We start from the raw sequence: 20,684 nt of genomic DNA, 5'->3' as shown, positions 1-20,684 counted from the left end.
CCACCCACCGGCTCCCACCCTTCGGCCTCTGCCTCTTAGCAATTTGCTTCCTTGCAGCAAACAGCCTGGTCAGCTTAAGCACAGGCTGATTTAACAAAAGTAGCTGATTGGCAGTTGTATTGGTCTCCCGGAATACCGCTGATCCGCTTTTCCAGGCTGTGGGGATCGCTGCTGCCGCCACCATCTCTGAGCGGAGGCCGAAAATGAGGCATTGGAGGCTGAAAATGGGTCATGTGGAGGTGGCAATAGGTAGAGGTGGCAATAGGCAGCGATGGTGGTGATAGGTGGTGGCGATCCCCGCAGCCTGGAACAGCTGATTGGTGGTATTCTAGGAGGCAGATCCAACCGCCAATCAGCTGCTCATGCTAAATCAGGCTGTGCTGAAGCTGACTAAGTTGTTTACTATTTGCTGCAAGGAGGCAAATTGCTGGAAGGCAGAGGCAGATTTTTTTTCTTGTTTTCCTCTCCAAAAGCTAGGTGCGTCTTATGGTCCAGAGTATCTTATAGTGCGAAAAATATAGTATTTTAAAATAGAGAGCTAATTTGGTCTAGTGGTTATGGCACCAGGTTAGAAACCAGGGGAGTTCAAGTCCTGCCTTAGCTATGTCAACTGGATGACTTTGGGCCAGTTACTCTATCTCAGCCTAATTCACCTCACCAGGATATTGTGGGGAAAATAGTAGCAGGAAGGTGCATTGGATAAGTTTGCTGCCTTGAATTAGTTCTAAAACTAATAAAGATGAAATACAAATAAATAAATAAAAATAATTTTTCATTCTGCAGTTAAACCTAGAACACACCCTATTAAGTATCTATTTTTGAGCAATCTTCTTGGGCAGTGAAGAAAATCCAGAAGACTATATAATTTTTCTAATTTTTCTCTCCAAGATAAAAAAAGGGTTGTAGCCTCAGAAGGAAAATTTGACATGGCAGGTGAAGCATTTAATCTAAGAGATGTACTTTTAGCAGCACTAGTTGTTTTGAATGAAAAAAAATGAAAGGGTCTGGAGAGTTCTAAACATCTTCAACTTTAGCTATGTTCTTAGCCTAGAAGAAAACATAAACCAAACATTCATTCTCTTCCATTGTTTCTCCCTGAAACAGTAAATAAATACCATTTATTCTGGCACCAGAAGCTCTGAATGAAACAAGGTCTCTTCTCAAAATGCTTCGTAGCTTATCACAGATATTAGTCCTTCATTTTTTTTAGCAGAATGCAAATATCAGTTAAGAAGATTTTGCTCTTAGTAATCTTTCTTCATTATTATTTTAAACTACCATATACACAGTAAAATATATAAATATGTAGGTTCTGTACAGGTCTGTATCCCTTAACAGAGTTTTCCCTGTCATGTTCTAGTGGTCAGTTCAAAGTTTCTAGCACTCTGATGTATTATATTTATTTATTGCTTGACATAATATTTTGAGGAGTAAGTACTCCAAATATTAGTTCCCCTTCCCTTAAAATCTTTTTGCCAGAATGTCTATTCCCTCTTGTCTCCTTGATTTGGGCAATAAAAAAGATTTATTGAAACATAGAACATATGTTAAAATAGAAAATAAATAACCTTGCAAGAAAATTTTCTTGCTCTTTAAAACTTTATTGGTTCTCTTCTATCATTTGGGACTTGTTTATTACTTCTTTACGTTTATCTCAAGTTAGATTATTTTACATTGAAATAATTTCTGGAAGAGTTCATTTTCCCAGAAATATAAACATTTGCCCTTTTGCTTTCCTTTTCTTCTGAGAAATTCAAGATCCCAGTTTTTTTTACTTATCAATATAATTCCCATTGTGGTATTTTTGTTCATGAATAGATCAGTAGAACCATTCACATATATTTCTTGGTTCAGGACTCTGCTTTATCTTTGAATAGCATGTTAAGGACCATGCTATGAACTAGTGAGTGGATCAGAATGATTGAGACCAATAAATGTATTATTTATTTTTGTGCCTTAACAAATTATTCAGCATTCAATGTAATTCCAAAAGACCTCATTATTTCTTTTTTGGTATGCACTGTCGCCAGTAAAATTCATAGCTGTTCTTGAATTTATACACTGCACCATTGTCATGTATTTCTATATGAATTCTTATTAAGGTTCTTTATCATTTCATATCTTCCTATTGTTCCTGGCTTCTTCCATCTTTTCCATCTCTGAACCAAATTCTGATTTATAATCTTGTTGAAATTTAATAGGATAGCTTCCAAGTTACAGCAATCTGCATAGAAAATATGCCCGAGATAAGCTTTCCATTACATTGTAATTAAACTAGAACACTGGCACTTTAAAAAATATTCCAGAACTAGATCCCCAAATACTATGACCAGCATTTTTTCTTTCTTTCTTCCAAAAGATTAACTGTTAGTTTATATTTAGCAACAGAGTGATTTTTTTAAAAAATCTGCACTACTTGAGAGGCCTATTGAAGGAAAGCAGACAACATTCACATTGATTTGTAGACCACGGAAATAAACGATGATCATTAAATATTCACAACTAGATTCTCCTTTTACATGGCTGGTGTTTCCAATGTCAATTTCTGTTTACACTCAGTGAGAATTCTACACTAATGAAAACTGAAGGTTTAGCGTATCTCTATTCATCTGCACAACACTACTGGACAGGAAAGAGAAACAAATATTAGGTATCAGTGTTCAATACTATTTACTTTCAAATTGATTTGCCATGGTATTTCCTGTATTTAGTGCCTGACCTAAAATTCATTACTGTGTGCAGAATTCAGATCAATGTGCAATGCTTTTTTTAATGAACCACTGAAAATCACTGAAAATAGGCTATATATTAAAAAACATATGTACCACATCACGAAAACATTGCATAGCTTCAGCAGACTTGTTGGTTCAAGGAAAGAGAATACTGCTTACCATTTTGAGTCAGATCACACTGACATTCAACTGTCTGCCATTCCATTTGTAAGTATGAGTTGTCCATAAATTGAATGTTCTTAATCCAGGGACTGCCTGTATGTCATATTGTATTTGGTTATCCTAGTGTTATTTCCAGGTTTTCATGGCAAACCATAAATGCTATCCATTCATTGAACTATGGAGTCCTTGGTGCTCTTTGAGCTTCGTTGTAAACCTGAAGACGTTTCACTACGCAGCTAGGTAACCTCATCAATTTACTTTGTATTTTTACTATATACTCTTATATATTTTCTATCAATTTCTAGATTTAGTTAAAATCTGGAACTAATTGCTGACAAATACAGTAAATACAGAAAATGCAGTACACTTATTCTTTCCCTTCTATATGTAGTTTCAGCTAGAATTTATTTTACAAAATTTATTCTGAATTACTGATATTAAACAATTGTCACCAAAGAACATTTTGCAATCTACAAAAAGTGTTTTGAATGCCATATAGTCCCTTGGCTTAAATATGTATAGTTATATTGTGGCTATTTATGTTGTTTATATTGTAGTTTATGTTATACTGCATTTTTTATAAGTTGCAATAGTCTCATAGCTAAGCAATGATTTCAGTCAATGTTTTTTACCAATAGTGGTTCATTTTTGTTTTATTTAAAGATCAGATCTCTCTCTCCTTAATTTTGTCTAAGATTCCATTGGTGGGTCCTTTCCTGCTTCTTCTCATCGATGCCACCACAAGCAAAAGCACTGTCTACCCATTTCACAGTGTGGGACTCTCTCGGTCAGCCCACTGCTTTTCCATCCTCGCACCAAGGGATCACAGATCATCATGGATACCACTCAGAAAGTGGTCAAGCGACAGGCAAGTTTCTGCAACGCCATCACCTTCAGCAACAGGCCAATAGTCATCTATGAGCAAATTAGACTTAAGGTGAGTTGGTGCTTCTTTCCACTTTCTGTATTTATAACACAAACATTGGCTTGATATGCCAGTCTTTGCAGTATTTTCTCATATGTTTCCATACTGAAGGAGATTTCGTATTTTGCAGAAGCAATTTGATTGGTGAAGTTGGTATATTCTGAGTTCTCTCAATTTAGCAGGAAGCTGTCCCTTCTCTGTTATGGTGCCCATCCCTTTGAATGAAGTTGTCCATGAGACCTGGAAAAATCTTTTGTTTTTCTTCTCTTTCTAAGAGAAAAGATGGAGCATTCAGAGATTCAACATTCTCTTCAGATAGCAAACGTTCCTCTAAAAATTATTATCTTGAGAAAAAAATTAGTTTTAGCAAATTGTACTATCAATTCTGGTCTTGAATCAAGATTGTATCAAAATTTTTATTCTTTTTCTCCTCTATATTTCAATAACAAATTGAATTAGCTGGGAGTATGATTTATGTCTAGAGTTGATGATGCAGCAATAAATTATTTGCTCAGCTAAGGAACTTTACTCAGCTACAGATAATAGTATTGTGGTACCAATAGCTGGACTTTCTTCAAATAAAATCTCTATTTGCCCATTTTCTTTTGAGTGCTGGAGAGGAGGGCTAGATATGTTTTGTTTCTCCACATCTGTAAGCTTTATTTTAAAATGTCCTAGCACATGCTATTTTCTGTGTGTGTGTGTCACTCTCTCCCATTAAAATTTTCCATTATAGATGTGAAAAAGGATATATTATATTAAATAAACGTGGAACCACTAATCATATTTTGTTGAATGATGCTTCAATAACAGTAAAAATCTTTATTCAAACAAGTGCTCAAGCAATGAAACAATGCCATGCTACTTAAGCATTCCCCCCCCCCCCATTACTGCATTTTCCAATTTCTGCAGCCGGGTGTTATTTGTGCATGGATGGGACAGCAAAATATATCCCCGGATTGCATTAAGTCACCACATTTGCCAGGAACAGGCAAGTTAGATTTATAGACAAAGATTGCATTATATGGATTAAATCATGCTAACAATGGAATTACTGTGAAATTGCCTCTAGACATCACCATGATGCTTGCGAACGACACACAACCTATTGTTACAATATTTTGTATCACATCCTCATTCCTTTCAAAATAGATTTCATAACATATTGTATTCATATTTGCACACTTTATGCAAGCACAATTTCTTCCTCTGTATATCTCCACCATCAGATTGTTAGATATGTTAAACTTCCTTATGCATTCATATTCCTAATCCTATGCATACCTAATAAAGAGGCCAAGTAATTATATTGTTCTTGTTCTGTTTTTCCCTTTTAGATCACAAAGAAGCAGTGTTGTTGGAGTGGAGCTCTTCGACTGGGATTTACGTCCAAGGATCCCTCTAGGATTAATCCAGAAACTCTGCCCAAGTATGCATGCCCAGATCTGGTTTCTCAAAGTGGATTTTGGGCAAAGGCTCTTCCAGAAGAGTTTGCAAACGAAGGAAATATCATAGCGTTCTGGGTGGATAAAAAGGGACGTGTATTTTATCGTGTGAATGATTCTGCTGCCATGTTATTCTTCAGTGGGGTAAGGACAACTGAACCATTGTGGGCTTTGATTGATGTCTATGGACTCACTCGTGGAGTGCAACTCTTAGGTAGGTACATAGCTGTAAACAATATAGCATTATTATGAGTTGCTACAGTACATCCTTGTATTCTTGAGCAGAAATACTTTAATTCTTGCCTTATCTGGATTATTAACGATTCTCCAGTGGCTGAACAACAGAAACAAGCCGTTTCTAGTGATGTAAGTTTCTGAAACAATATAGCCACCCATGCATTTTTATCTCTTGATTTTTCCCCCTAACTCCATATCCTGTTATGCTTATCTTTTAGACACTGTTTCTTGTTCTAGTTCCAAAGGTCAAGAAGATCACAAGCAATACAGCAGATTGTCAGTACACCTTAAAACTGTTTGTTCTGGGCATGAACTGTTAATGAGCTAAGGACTCAGCTGGCATGATAAACTTTGTATAGAGTTATTTCAGGCCTTTTCCATTTTATTGTCATTTGACTTTATGGCACACAGAAACAAAGAAGACTTCTTTAATCCATGCCAACCCACTTCCATATGGTAGATATGGAGAATGTCCTTGATTGGACTATTATCTCAAAAGTTGGAAGTGAAACACTTTTAACTTAACTGACTAGAAAATCTATAAAACGTTCTTTTTTAAAAAAATCCAGCTGGAAAATAGGTAGCTCAATAATGGAAAATCTCTCTTCCCCACCCACCCAAGTGTGTGCACACATGAGTGTGAAACAATTTGTGTCAGATTTCAAAATAGGATATTCTGCATGTCAAGCAAATGTCATAAATGGCGAGGCACTCAGAAGCTTCATCAAGCCATTTTGAAGGAAACGAAGAGAAATGAGATAAGACTGTTCCTACCTTTGTGCAGTGGCTAATCAAATTAAAGTGGGTTGCCTAAGACAATGTAAAACCCAGCATGCAAACTGAACTACAGAACTTGAGCCAGCATAAGCCAAAAAACATTATTTTCATCTTGACATAGGAAAATACAGGCAGACATTCTATTTACAATGAATTGAAGGTGAATAGAAAGCAACATCATTTATTCCTGCCCTCCAGAAATGGTTGGTGGCCCAAACTCATGAGAGGCAAATGTGGCCAATGTCACCCTAATCCCTAGGGCAGGTTCTGTCACTGAGGAGAATGCAGGCTAATGTCAGTCTCTTTAAAGTTATTGGTAGACAACGTCTGCATTATTTTTATTGAACCTGTTATTTTCTACATGCAAAACTCGTGCTCTTTCATTGATACCTAAAAATGTATCATCATATAATATACAATCTCCAAATACATTTCTGTAGTATTTAAATCATACTTTGCTTGAACATACATAATTGGGGTGGGTTACTGCCGGCATTGCTGCTGGTTTGCTTTGCACGTGTGCCAGACATGGGCAGCCTGCGCATGCGCAGTAGACTTCAAATTGTTCTGCACATGTGCAGAACATGAAAAAATGACTAAAAAACAAGCTGGCAGCGGGAACCGGGGAACCGGTTCGAGGGCGTGGACATCCCTACTGGTTCAGCGACCCAGTCCCAATTTCCACTACCAGTTCGCCCGAATTGGTGCGAACTGTTAGCAACCCACCACTGAACATAATGAGACGTACCAGACAATAACAGACAATATTAAACCACATTTGTTGTTAAAAATGATGCTTGGTGCCCTTTTTACATGTTTATATTTTGTTTATAAGGACATCCAAGATCAAGCAAACATTTCCAGGATTTAAACCAGAAATTACTATGAAAATAAATATCATTAATAAAATAATTTTTATGACGGGCCATTGGTGCATATTTTAAAATATGGAATGTACTTTGTTCATTCCCCATGTATTGCATATCTTTTTTACAACTGGGATAGGGAAATTAATTTCGCACTGCACCCACAAAAAGATTATTGGTTATTGCTTTATATAAATCTTAGATTTTAAGTGCAATTACTGATGTTAAAACTACTAGTTTACCAATTTTGAATCTGTTTATTCAATTTTGGACTCTGAAAAAAAAAGTACTCTTCTGCTTTATTGCATAGTAAAGAAATGACAAAGAGTGCTTCTTTAGTGAAAGTCAGGTTGATGCTCACTTGTGCATTTAAGGAAATAAATGAATTCATATATATTAGGGAATTATATAATTTCTTGTGTTTAATGTGTTAAACAGGCAATTTTCAATGCTATATGAATAAAGAGCACTGAATGACTTAGATTAAAACAGGAGACTCTTTGGGGACATAAAAAGGCAATAGATTGAAAAAGCAAAGAGTAAAGGCAGAGGATTTACTGTAATACTATTGCCTGAGATCCCAAAGAGTCAGGGGAATCACAACTAATTTGCATTCATTTCCATAAAACATTTATTGTTCCAGTAGAGGACATAGTGACCCTGAATGGTCAAAGGCTTGTTCAGGAATGAAAGGAAATAAATTCAAGAATTGATTTCTATAGTTTGTGTGTGTGTGTGTGTGTGTGTGTGTTTGTTTGTTTGTTTAAAATTTATTTGCCACTCATCTTATGTCCAACGACTTAACAGTTATACAGAGAATTTCTCTAGGACAATCTGTCCCTAATGAAGTGCCCATTGACAATATAATTGAGTCTATCTACCTTGCTTTTGGCTTTCTTCGTCTCCTCTTTCCTTCTCCTTTTTTCAGCATCAGAGCCTTCTTCAGAGAACTAGGTCTTTGCATAATGTGTCCAAAACAAGATAATGTGAGCCTGCTAATTAATGCCTCAAGTGAGAACTCTGGTTGGATTTGAGTTTTTTGATAGATTTATTTTCTTGGCTGTCTCATGGTATTTTCTCAACACCAAATTTCAAAAATGCCAATACTCTTTTCTTCAAAGTCTAACTTTTTCACTTCCATAGAGTATTAGAAGGAATACCATTGCTTGCCCTAGTCTAATATTTGTAGATTTAGGACACTGCATGCCACATGGAATGTCTTTTCCAAGGCTTTCATTGGAAGTTCACTGGTGCTACTCTTTCTTCACTAGATTATTCCTTTTCTCCTGATGATTGAGCCTAAAAAGCAGAAGGTATCTATTGCTTCTGAAACTGCTTTAGTATCTTCATTATTGATTGATTGATTGATTGATTACATTTATATGCCGCCCTTTTCCCCGAAGGGGACTCAGGGCGGCTCACAATTCAATCAGGGAAGGGGGTACAGACAGGGGGATAAAAAAGACAAGACATAACAATACAAAATTTAAAAACACACAACAACCATACCATTCGAGAAGGGGGGCAAAAACTCTTTAGCCCCAGGCCTGTCGGAACAGCCAGGTTTTAAGGGCTTTGCGGAAGGCCTGGAGGGTGGTGAGGGTTCGAATCTCCACGGGGAGCTCGTTCCAGAGGGTCGGAGCAGCCACAGAGAAGGCTCTCCTCCGGGTAGTCGCCAGTTGGCATTGGCCGGCGGATGGAATTCGGAGGAGGCCTAATCTGTGGGATCTGATCGGTCTATTGGAGGTAATTGGCAGTTTTATTTGGAGGTAATTGGCAGTAATTATCAGTTCTAAGACTGGTTGTTGTGTTTGTTATCTACAGTATTAAATTATTCCTCTTTGTACTTCATGTTAATCTAATTATTTTCTTACTCCTTGATTTTCATTATTAGAGATTGCAGATCAGTTGCATTTTTGGCTATCAGCATAGCACATGTTCTTGATATTACTTATTTTAAATTTTAAAACGATGTTGAGACTCTAGAAAGAGTGCAGAGAGAGCAACAAAGGTGATTAGGGGACTGGAGAATAAAACATATGAAGAACAGTTGCAAGAACTGGATAATGAAAAGAAGGACTAGGGGAGACATGATAGCAAGGGTTGCCAGAAAGAAGAGGGAGTCAAGCTATTCTCCAAAGCACCTGAGGGTAGGACAAGAAGTAATGGGTGGAAACTAATCAAGGAGAGAAGCAACTTAGAACTAAGGAAAATTTCTTGACGGTTAGAACAATTAATCAATGGAACAATTTGCCCCCAGAAATTGTGAATGCTCTAATACTGGAAGTCTTTAAGAAGATGTTGGATAACGATTTGTCTGAAGTGGTGTAGGGTTTCCTGCCTAAGCAGGGGGTTGGACTACAAGACCTCCAAGGTCCCTTCCAACTTCGTTATTCTGTTCTATTTTACCTTCTCATAAAATATACTCAGCATAAATGTTGAATAGATAAAGGGAGAGTGTACAGTCTTGTTTCACTCCTTTGCCAACTGGAACTAGTCTGTCTCACTGTGTTCTGTCTGTACTGTGGCATCCAGACTTGTACATAGGTTTTGCATCGGAACAATGAAATGTTCTCAGATTATCCTTTTTCTAAGCACATTCATGACTTGATATGACTGACACAATCAAAGACCTTTCTCTAATCATTGAAGCACATATGGGCTTGTTTTGGTATTCTTTAGCTTTTTCAGTTACTGTACCAGTGGGCATTAACTCATGTTCCTGAGTCTTTTCTTAAACCAGCTTGAACATCTGGCATAATAGGCGTATCACTGTTCTGGCATCTTGTCCTACTGAAGAATGCCTTTCCATAACTCCTAGGAGACTAACATTTTTTTTAATTTACTTCACATTTTCATTTCAGAATATTGTAGAATTTATTTTAATATTTTATCATCTGACATTAGGGACTGTCAGTCTGAGATCTGAAGATGACTCTGTCTACCAGGGAATTTCTCTAATAATTTTTGCTCTGATTTATTTTGTCGATATTTAATGTAGTTTACGCCTGCTTTTTTTAAATTAATGTCACAGAGACAACATCCCATCCCAGTAGGAAAGAACATCATCTTTCTTATCACTCTGAGAAAAGCAGTTCTGAGTGTACATCTTAAAATCTTTCTAAAATATTACCCCACCACATCTTTGAAAGAAATTTCATTCTAAGGAAACTTTTCTTTCTATAACTTTACATCTTTCCCAGTTTTATGTTGAGTGATAGTTTATCTTAAAACAACTTTACATTTCTTTTCTTCTCCTTGTCTCAGCTTTGAGATGGAACACTACCATCTGAAATTGTTAATTTGATCAGATAGTAAATATCAGCTATAAAATTAATGTGGGTGAGTTGAATCTCCATTAATAATTTGCTATTTATAGAGTCAAACAGTGTGCCCAAATTTCCTGGCAAATGCTACATCATACAAGAAAATGAGCAGTAGTTCAAGATGACCGATTACATGGGCAAAGCATTAATTTTTTCTAATGTCATATCTTGTCTCTAGTTGTCTGATGTCTTGTCTATAGTTATCTGATGTGTCAACCGATCTCACATATGTGGCAGGCAAAGGTTGAGTACCCAAAGTAGATGCCTACTGTGGGACTGCCACATAGGATTTTACTTCCTGACTTTCTATATATGTTATTCTCTACCTTATCTTGGCTTTGGTATGATCATGAGTTAAGGCTAATGTGGCTTCCAGTGAGACGTACAGTAATTAAAAATTATTATTACCATTTGCTGATAAATTTCTCAGAGGATTAGACCATAGGGACTCCAATCAGCTAGAAATAATATTTCCCAAGATCTGTAGAAGTTTTGAATAGCCAAAGTTGATCCTCCTGAATTGTGTATTCTAAAGCTTTCTGAGGTATTTTATTACCCAGGTACTTAACTTGTATGGCCTGTTGCATCTCATGACCATTTAGTGTACATTTATAGTCTATGAACTTTATGGCTGTGCAATATTATTTTCATAACTGATCTCAAAACATTCTCAGAGCAGAACTCTGAGAAGAACGTAGCCTTTCCCTACTCCTCCCTCCACCATTTGTCAGGATATGTTATGCTTTAATCTAATTAAACAGCTTCCTTTTAGAAGAATGACATACATTTTGTGGATAATATTAAGTAAGTTAATACTTAATCCCAGAACCTTATAACAATCCATCCACTCATTCAATAGCAATAGCAATAGCAGACTTATATACCACTTCATAGGGCTTTCAGCCCTCTCTAAGCGGTTTACAGAGTCAGCATATTGCCCCCAACAACAATCCGGGTCCTCATTTTACCCACCTCGGAAGGATGGAAGGCTGAGTCAACCCTGAGCCGGTGAGATTTGAACAGCCGAACTGCAGAACTGCAGTCAGCTGAAGTAGCCTGCAGTGCTGCATTCAGCCATTGAAGTTTCTGGAAACCCAATAATCAGAGACTTTCTTTCCAAACAAGCAGCCTCCAATTTATTTGCAGTGTCTTTCTCTCACCTTGTAACCGGACCAGATTTCTCTCCCCCCCCCTCAATTATACAGTAATTCCTGATAATCAGTTGTATCTGTTTTTCACCCTGACACTAAAATACAATGCTTATAAGTTTGATATCTATAACATTTATATCCATTGATGGCATCCAAAATCATCTCCTTGCAATATGCTGAGTGGAATGGTAGCCCTGAAGGAAAGGATTGTGGTGAAACCACATGGAGATCTTTTTTATTCATTTTTCCTATTGTTTTTATTGAACTGTGATTAACAAACAGTTTCAAGTCCACGATGCATATGGAGAAAAAAAATTAGAGAAATAAAAAAGAACTATTCCTATATAAACAAAGAGGCAGGTATTGTACATGTACAGATTACCATATGTAAAGTTTACCACATTACTGCTATTGAGGTAAAATCAATCCAAATTTGATAAAATTGTGGTTCTTGTCTAAAACGTTTCATTATTTTAACATTATGATTTTTTTTTCTAACATGGCAATTGAAGAGATTTTATTAATCCACATCTTAAATTTTATGTTACCTAGAGTTTTTCAGTGTCACACAAATATTATTTTGGCTGCTAAAATTAAATAGATAAATACATTCTTAATTTTTAAGCTTGAGGAATGGTCCCATGAATAGCAATAGACTTATATACGGCTTTACAGCGCTTTACAGCCTTCTCTAAGCGGTTTTACAGAGTCAGCATATTGTCCCCAACAATTTGGGTCCTTATTTTACCCACCTCGGAAGGATGGAAGGATGAGTTTGAGCCTAGTGGGATTTGAAATGCCAAATTGAAGTCATCCGGCAGGCAGCAGAAGTAGCCTGCAGTAATGTTGCGCCACCGATAAATAACTACTGCGCCACTGATAAATAGGCCTAACTCTGGGGAACATTCAATTTTTAGCGATGTTATATTCCCTCAAAATTTTATGCCAAAAGTGTTCAGATAACCATCACAAATGAAAAAACAACCCCTAAAAAACCCTTCTCTAACATATGTGCCATTCTAATAAAAATCAATTGCCAGTGATGCATAATCCTCCTTTGCAGTTACTGCATTGTAGCTGAGGTAAATCCATCTTTCCATAATTTCTGCCAATTTATCTCCTGAATGGGATCACCAATACCCCAAATTTACTTTAAACCAAATGGTGGATCTCCTATTTCTAATTGCAGTAATAACCTATAATTTTTTTGTAATTATTCCTTTTGGTTGTTCTTAAATAGTACAGTATTAAATTCTCAAGATTTATGTCCCAAGGGTGCTTTTTCAAAAGGCAACTGGACTTTTTGGTTTGTTTTTTTTCTTGAAAACATTTCGTCATCCAAAAAGTTTCTTCTGAAGTTCGCCTCAGGAACTGAAGAAGCTTCTTGGAGAAGAAGCAAAACATTTTCAAGAAAAAGTCCAGTTGCCTTTTGAAAAAGCACCTTTGCGAAAACCATGACCTAGATGATTAAGACTCTCCATAGACGATATAAGACCATGTTGCTAAAGCTCTTTTTGTTACACAAAAAGATATGATACCCAAAGAGCCATATCATTTATCATCTATTCATTGGTCTATCTGATCTTTATAGAGAGTTTCCTTATTATTATAAAAAAATAGTTTATGAAGATTGGACTATCTCAAAAATTTCATTTTTAGTTAAACCATAATAATTATTCTAATATACATATGTTATTTAAGGAGTTTAAGAAGAATTATCTTTTTTCAAAGCTTCCAAATTTGAAGCATCAATTTAGTTAAAACATTTTCAAGCTTCTTTATTCTAGAAAATATTTTAGATAAAAAAATTGATTTACAAAATTATTTGGTTATAATATAGTTTTAATCTGAATCTGTTGTTTAGAAATGCCTTCCATAATGAATGGAATCATATGTCCTAACTGTGCAGCTTCATAATACATTATTAAATTGGACATGCCTAAGGCGCTCTGTTTCTGAGGCCTATATGAAACCTTTTATTCTCTCTCTCTCTCTCTCTCTCTCTCTCCCCCTCCCTCCCTCCCTCTTCCCTCACCCTCTCTCTCTGTTGCTGTCAGATCCTCTCCATTAGATAATTAGGAAAGAAGACCACGAGACTCCATGAGTAGAAATCAAGTGTACTTTTACTAATTATAAATGATTAAAGGCATAGCGAAGCAAAGTCTGATTATTTAGGCGCGAAAGCGATTGATATATAGAATAGCCCATTCCCCACCCCTTGGCCTCACAGTTACAGTCCAATCATAATTCTCCCAAGTGTCAGGTGTGAGATAACTTCAAAAGGTATCACAAAGATGGAATGTCGGTGCCGTTAGTCCTGGCGGGAATCTCCTACGCATGCGTAGTCCGACAGGCAACTGAACTCCAGAACCTTCCTCCAGCACAATGAGTAACCCCTCCCAAATACCATGCCCTCCCTCCCCGTTTCATGGCAGCCGAAGCAACAGCGAAGCAGAGGCTGACATCCGGCCGTCCTCCGGAAAAAGGCATTCAGGCCTGGAAAACGACAAAACACAAACAAACAGATGAACAACAAAAAACAGAAGAGAAAAAGAGGGGGGGGGAATCAAGGCTTGTCAGGGTAAGCAGAATAAAACTGTCGAAGCAGTCGGGGAGCACGGACATGGGACTTGTCCACCCACTCGGTATGAGATGGAGGAAAATGCTTCCAAGCCACTAGGTACTGTATCTGATTCCGCCGCCGTCGAGAGTCCAATATCTCACGAACCTCAAAATGTCGTTCACCGTCAATCAACAGGGGGGCAGGTGGAGGGTCCACAGGCGGACGTAAAGAGGAGACATGAACTGGCTTAATGAGGTTAACGTGGAAAACTGCATAAACACGGTTGAGATGTTTGGGTAGCTGCAAACGAACCGAAACAGGATTGATGATCTTGATGATGGGAAATGGGCCCACGTACTTAGGCCCCAATTTCTTAGACTTTTGTGTAGTTTGAAGGAACTTCGTGGACAAATAAACCAGGTCACCCACTCTGTACTGGTAGGGTTGCGCACGCTTCTTATCAGCCTGTTTCTTATGAGCACGATGCGCAGCATTCAAAGTAGTAAGAGCCAAAGGCCAAACATGGCTTAATCGCTCGCTCCATTCAGAAACAGAAGAAACTTGTGGCTGCTCAAGGGGAAGTTCAGGAATAGGAACAAAATCCTGACCAAAAACAACACGAAAAGGAGTGAAGCCAGTGCTGCTATGGACAGAATTATTATAGGCCACTTCGGCGTGCGGCAACAAGTCCACCCAATCATCTCGTTGATAATTGATGAAACAACGTAAATATTGTTCCAGAACAGAATTAGTCCTCTCGCAAGCCCCATTATTCTGAGGGTGGTGGGCGGAGCTTAGTCCCTGGTCGGAGCCAATGCGTTTAAGAAATTCTTTCCAGAAAACAGAAGTGAACTGGACACTTCTATCGGAAATGATGCAATCAGGCACCCCATGCAAACGGTAAATGTGAGAAACGAAGAGCTTAGCAAGTGCCTTCGCAGAAGGAATCTTGTGGCATGGAATAAAATGAACTTGTTTTGAAAATAAATCAGTAACCACCCATATGACGGTGTGCCCCTGGCTCTCGGGAAGTTCGACAATAAAGTCCATAGAAATTTCCTTCCAAGGGGCGACAGGGCGGGCTACAGATTGGAGTAGGCCTTGCGGTTTCCCTGGTGGCCGTTTAGTGGCTGCACAGACTGGACAACTGGCAACATAAAGTTCAATGTCTTTTTTCAAAGAGGGCCACCAAAACTGCCTCTTCACCAAATGCAGCGTCTTCACAATTCCAAAGTGACCCGCCAACTTGGAATCGTGAGCCCGTTGGAGAACGACGAGACGAAGAGAGGCAGGGACGTAAAGCTTAGCCCCAATCCATGGTAAATCGTCCCTCATTGTGCATTCACCCTGATGCTGCTGGAACCAGTCATCCTGGGGAAGGGCCCGTTTGAGGTCAGAAAGGAAATCTTGAGGCACTTCTACTTTCGAGCGCGCCTGCTGCCGAGTGACAACTGGAGCAGCAAGGCTGGATGCGGGAACTACAGGTTGAACAATACTCAGCTTAGAGCAGTTGTACTGAGGGAGTCTGGACAAAGCATCAGCCATGAAATTCTTCCCTCCCGGGATGTACTTGAGTGTGAAATTGAAACGATTGAAATGCTGAGCCCAGCGCATCTGCTTAGGGGAGAGGCGTCTTGGAGTCCTCAAAGCCTCTAAGTTTTTATGGTCAGTCCACACCTCAAACGGGTGCTTAGCGCCTTCTAGAAAGTGGCGCCACGTGGCCAAGGCCCAGCGTACTGCAAATGCTTCCTTCTCCCAGATTGCCCAATGCCTTTCAGTGTCCGTGAGCTTACGGGAGGTGTAAGCGCATGGTTGCAAATTACCTTGGTCGTTGGCTTGAAGCAAGACGGCCCCAACAGCCACGTCGCTGGCATCAGCTTGGACGACGAAAGGCTTGTCCATGTCCGGATGCTTCAGAACTGGTTCCGCCACAAAGAGGCATTTCAACTTCTCAAAAGCAGCCTGACACTCCATGGTCCAATCCAGTGGCTTGCTAGGTTTAGGTTTAGGCCCACCTTTGGACTTCAACAAGTTAGTGATGGGAAGCGCAATTTTGGCAAAAGAAGGGATGAACTGATGATAGAAATTGGCAAAACCCAAAAATTTCTGCAATTGTCTGCGTGTACGGGGCGCCTCCCACTCAGTGACTGCTTTCACCTTAGCGGGGTCCATCTCAATACCAGCGGGGGAGATACGATACCCCAGGTAGTCAATCTTCTCCTGGTGAAATTCACACTTGGACAACTTGGCATACAGTTCAGCGGCGCGGAGCTTTTTCAAGACAGTGCGGACCAACGTGATGTGTTCGTCATAAGTCTGAGTGTAAATAAGGATATCGTCCAAATATACGATAACGCCTTTGTAAAGATGGTCATGCAAGATCTCATTAATTAATTGCATGAAAACTGCAGGCGCCCCCTGCAGGCCAAAGGGCATCACCCGGAACTGGAAGCAACCGAGGGGGCAGTTGAAAGCAGTCTTCCACTCATCCCCCTCCTTTATGCGGACTCTATAGTATGCTTCTCTGAGGTCCAATTTAGTGAAAATGCGGCCCTTTCCCAATTGGGCCAACATGTCCTTCATCAATGGTAACGGGTACAGGTTTTGAGCAGAGATACAGTTCAGGTTTTTGAAATTAACACATAATCTCAGGGAGCCATCTTTCTTCTCTCTGAACAATACTGGTGCAGCTACCTTGGGCCGTGCTGGCTCGATGAAGCCCCTTTCCAAGTTTTTATCAATGAATTTCCTCATTTCTTCCATCTCTCTAGGGGACATTGAATATATTTGGGGCTTTGGAAGCTTAACCCCGGGCAAAATATCGATGGAGCAATCAGTAGGTCTGTGGGGCGGAAGCTTATCTGAAGATTTTTCACTAAAAACTCCTTTCAGGTCCCAATATTCTTTTGGAATCTTTTCCTCCCCCTCAATTCTCTCTTGGCCCGTGGCGGCCAATGCGGGGCTGGAGCCAGCAGGCTCTGGGGAATCACCCTCCCTGTCTGGAGCTGTGCTTGTGCGAATGCGCAGCCATCCCTCCCTCCAATTAGTGCGAGGGTTCCATTTGCGAAGCCAGGGGAGGCCTAAAATCAGGGGTCTGTCCATCCCAGGAGCCACAATAAAAGAGATCAATTCTACGTGGGTGCCCATCTTCATCTCTAGAGGTTCAGTATAGAAATGGGCCGGGCCACCCCCTGCAATGGACCCATCGATTTGGCAAAACACAATAGGGGTTTTCAAAGTTCTTAATTTGAAGCCTAGTTTCTCCACCATTGCAGGGTTGATCATACATCTGGAACAGCCCGAGTCAAGGAGGGCGGGAAGCTGTTCTGACACCCCATCGGGCGGTACCCTTAATTCTATTGGGATCAACATGGGGCCTTTATTTGAACTCACCCAGTGAGGCGAGGCGTCGTCATCGGAGTCATCAGAGGAGCTGGCGGTGGCGTCAGCTTCTTCCTCCACGTCCTGTCTGAAGCGTGGGGGGGTGTTATCAGCAGCGAAAGCAACCTCTTTCTTCTTCTTTTCTGGGGCCCTGCTCGTCTTCCCTTCCCTCTTGGCACGGTGCGGGTGGTCACGGGAAGTTTAGCGCGGCAATCTGGGGCGCGGTGGCCTCCCCTCCCGCAACAGAAGCATGTGAGCAGCTTGCCCTTACCGGTGGAGCTTCCCTTTCCTTCACTCTTGATTCGGAAAGGGGGCTTCTGAGTTGGGGGGGGGGTGATTTTCCTGCTTTCTCTTCCCTCGCACGTTGAAGTCTAATCAAATTGAGCTCAACGTCTGCTGCATTTTCATACCAAGCTGTAACGCGCTTGGGAAGGTGGCTGTTAACACATTGTTAATAAATGTTCTCATTTAATCCTAATGCAAACTGGTCCAAAAAAGCATCCTGAGACCAGCCTCTCATATAACAAGAAAGTTGTTGAAACTCCTGAATATACTGAGTCACCGGTCTATCTCCCTGCCTGAGAGTCATAAATTTCAACTTTCCCCGTTTCTCAATTAGAGGGTCATCAAATCTTCTTTTAAACGCAGTCATAAAAGCGTCAAAATTCCTCGGGGGGGGGGAATTGCTTTGGTGCAGGCTGATCATCCATTCGGCCGCCTCTTCCTCCAAAGCAAGTAACACCATTCGCACTTTCATTTCATCTGATTCTAAATCGGGCCCATAAATTTCCATATAGTTATAAATTTGTATAACGAAGAGACCCAGTTTTTTGGGATTCCCGTCATATTTTACAGTTAAGGGAGGGACCTTTGCCATTCTGCGTCTTCTGGGGGGGCCCCCCTGCTCTGGCAACCGCCCTGGCTGGGGGGGGGGAAGAAGCTGTTTCTGGGTTAGTTTGCTCCCATCCTCCCTCGGCCTCTTCACCCTCCCTAAATTTTTGCATAGAGTACCTTTGTTCAAAGTCTTCCGTTTGGTCTCTTTCTCGGGGTTTTCGTTCGGGCAAGATTTCCTCCAATTCGACTGGCTTCGCCCTTTGTTTTCTCCTAGTAACTCCAGCATCCCAACTTTCGCTGTCCTCTTTTTGCCCCACATTTAGGGACCATCGAGGGGGAATCGCAGGGTCCGCTATTCCCAGTCCAGCCATTCTTCCAGGTAATGATGGGTCTGCGCTTTCAATCTCTTCATCGCTTGCTCGCAAAGACATCTCCCTCGTTTCTTCTTGTAAGTACACCCCCCACGGAAGGTTGAAATCTCCTGGTGGGGTGTGAGTGAGACTTCGCTTACTGTCAGATCCTCTCCATTAGATAATTAGGAAAGAAGACCACGAGACTCCATGAGTAGAAATCAAGTGTACTTTTACTAATTATAAATGATTAAAGGCATAGCGAAGCGAAGTCTGATTATTTAGGCGCGAAAGCGATTGATATATAGAATAGCCCATTCCCCACCCCTTGGCATCACAGTTACAGTCCAATCATAATTCTCCCAAGTGCCAGGTGTGAGATAACTTCAAAAGGCATCACAAAGATGGAATGTCGGTGCCGTTAGTCCTGGCGGGAATCTCCTACGCATGCGTAGTCCGACAGGCAACTGAACTCCAGAACCTTCCTCCAGCACAATGAGTAACCCCTCCCAAATACCATGCCCTCCCTCCCCGTTTCATGGCAGCCGAAGCAACAGCGAAGCAGAGGCTGACAGTTGCATCAGAACAGAAGCTTTCTATTTTTCCTCCCAAATGCTTAAATCTTGTTCTGAAATTTCCATTGGGAAACATTAGAATAGAAATTTGAGCCATGAAAGGATTTTCATTTTTACCACTGCAGTTCTCTCTAAAATGTTAACATGTTTTCAAGTACAGTTTTGCATTTCTTACTTAACCTTTTCCATGTTGGTATATAATTATTGGGTAATAATTTGTTAACATTCTCAGCAATTATGCTGCCTAATATTTTTTAAAATTATATAGTGTTCAAATCTCTAACACTGTAGAAATTTGCTTTTGAGTTTTTGGGGGTGTATGAAAATTAAAAACAGCAATGGACAAGTAGTGAATAGAACCAAAGATATAAGTAAAGAGTTCAAACTCTTTTTCAGCAATTATATTTTCAAAGAATCCATCACTAGTAAAAATTAATCAATATTTAAATAAATATTCCCAGAATTAACTTCAGAAGATATATAATTTAGGGAATCACCCTTTTCTATTTCAGAAATTTCAGTGATAGTTAATTCAATTCAAAGTGGAAAGTCTCTGATGAACTGTTAGGGGAGTTTTAAAACTTTTTTAAAAAATTAAATAGTCTATATTTCTATTTTTGGGCAATACTTCGCACAAAGGAAACTTCTTACCAGTCTTACTAGAAATCATCTAAGATAATTTTGAACCTTAAAAAATTCACAAGAATTGATATCTAACAGGCCCACCTTACTTTTCAATGTGGATTATTAACCAAATAATTGGCTATACCGTTAAAAATAATTATGTAGAATTATTCATATGGCTCAATCTGGTTTTACTTCAGATCTAAATAGTATATGTAGCCCTGTCATGAAATCATTAAATTTGTACAAATGAGATATTTTTAAATTCATGAATCTGTGTCTGCATGTTCCAAGTGACCACTCAGCCACATAAATGACAGATATGATGGACATTCTGCTACATGAAGCAGAGAAGTATTCCAGAAATTGTTGTATGTATAGAAAATAATCTGCTTTAATGTAGATATAAAAACTAGAAAGTAGCCAACAAGAAATGATCATAGATGGGTATGGAAACTAGATTATATACATTATTATATTATCTTTAGAGTGACAAAAAGTATAACCATTACAAGTTTTTAAACGCTGTATGTTCTTGAATTATCTCAAAGGACTCTTCTCAAAATGCTTGGATTACTGTTACCTTGTTCTTAATACTGGTCATCTAGTATTTATTATTATCTGTGACACTTAATTTACAATTTGGGGAATTATTTAGGTTCTCATATTTTGATTTGCCTTTGTTTGTGATGTCTGACTATTTCAGGATCACAAGACACATGGAATTTTTGTAGTG

General features: G+C 39.3%; 1 protein-coding gene across 1 annotated transcript in view; it reads left to right on the top strand.

Moving 5' to 3' along the window:
* NEURL1 (neuralized E3 ubiquitin protein ligase 1) overlaps nucleotides 1-20,684 on the top strand; it is a 201,818-nt gene that overhangs the window by 140,764 nt on the left and 40,370 nt on the right. Inside the window, exons 2-3 of the mRNA XM_032225715.1 lie at nucleotides 3,590-3,831; nucleotides 5,157-5,478. Coding sequence (XP_032081606.1) covers nucleotides 3,590-3,831; nucleotides 5,157-5,478 — 564 coding nt within the window. The remainder of the gene's footprint in view (nucleotides 1-3,589; nucleotides 3,832-5,156; nucleotides 5,479-20,684) is intronic.

The sequence above is a fragment of the Thamnophis elegans genome, chromosome 10 (genome assembly GCF_009769535.1).
Source record: "Thamnophis elegans isolate rThaEle1 chromosome 10, rThaEle1.pri, whole genome shotgun sequence".
Lineage (NCBI taxonomy): Eukaryota > Metazoa > Chordata > Lepidosauria > Squamata > Colubridae > Thamnophis > Thamnophis elegans.
The sequence above is the reverse complement of the archived record's forward strand: the minus strand, read 5'-3'. Positions and strand labels throughout refer to the sequence as shown.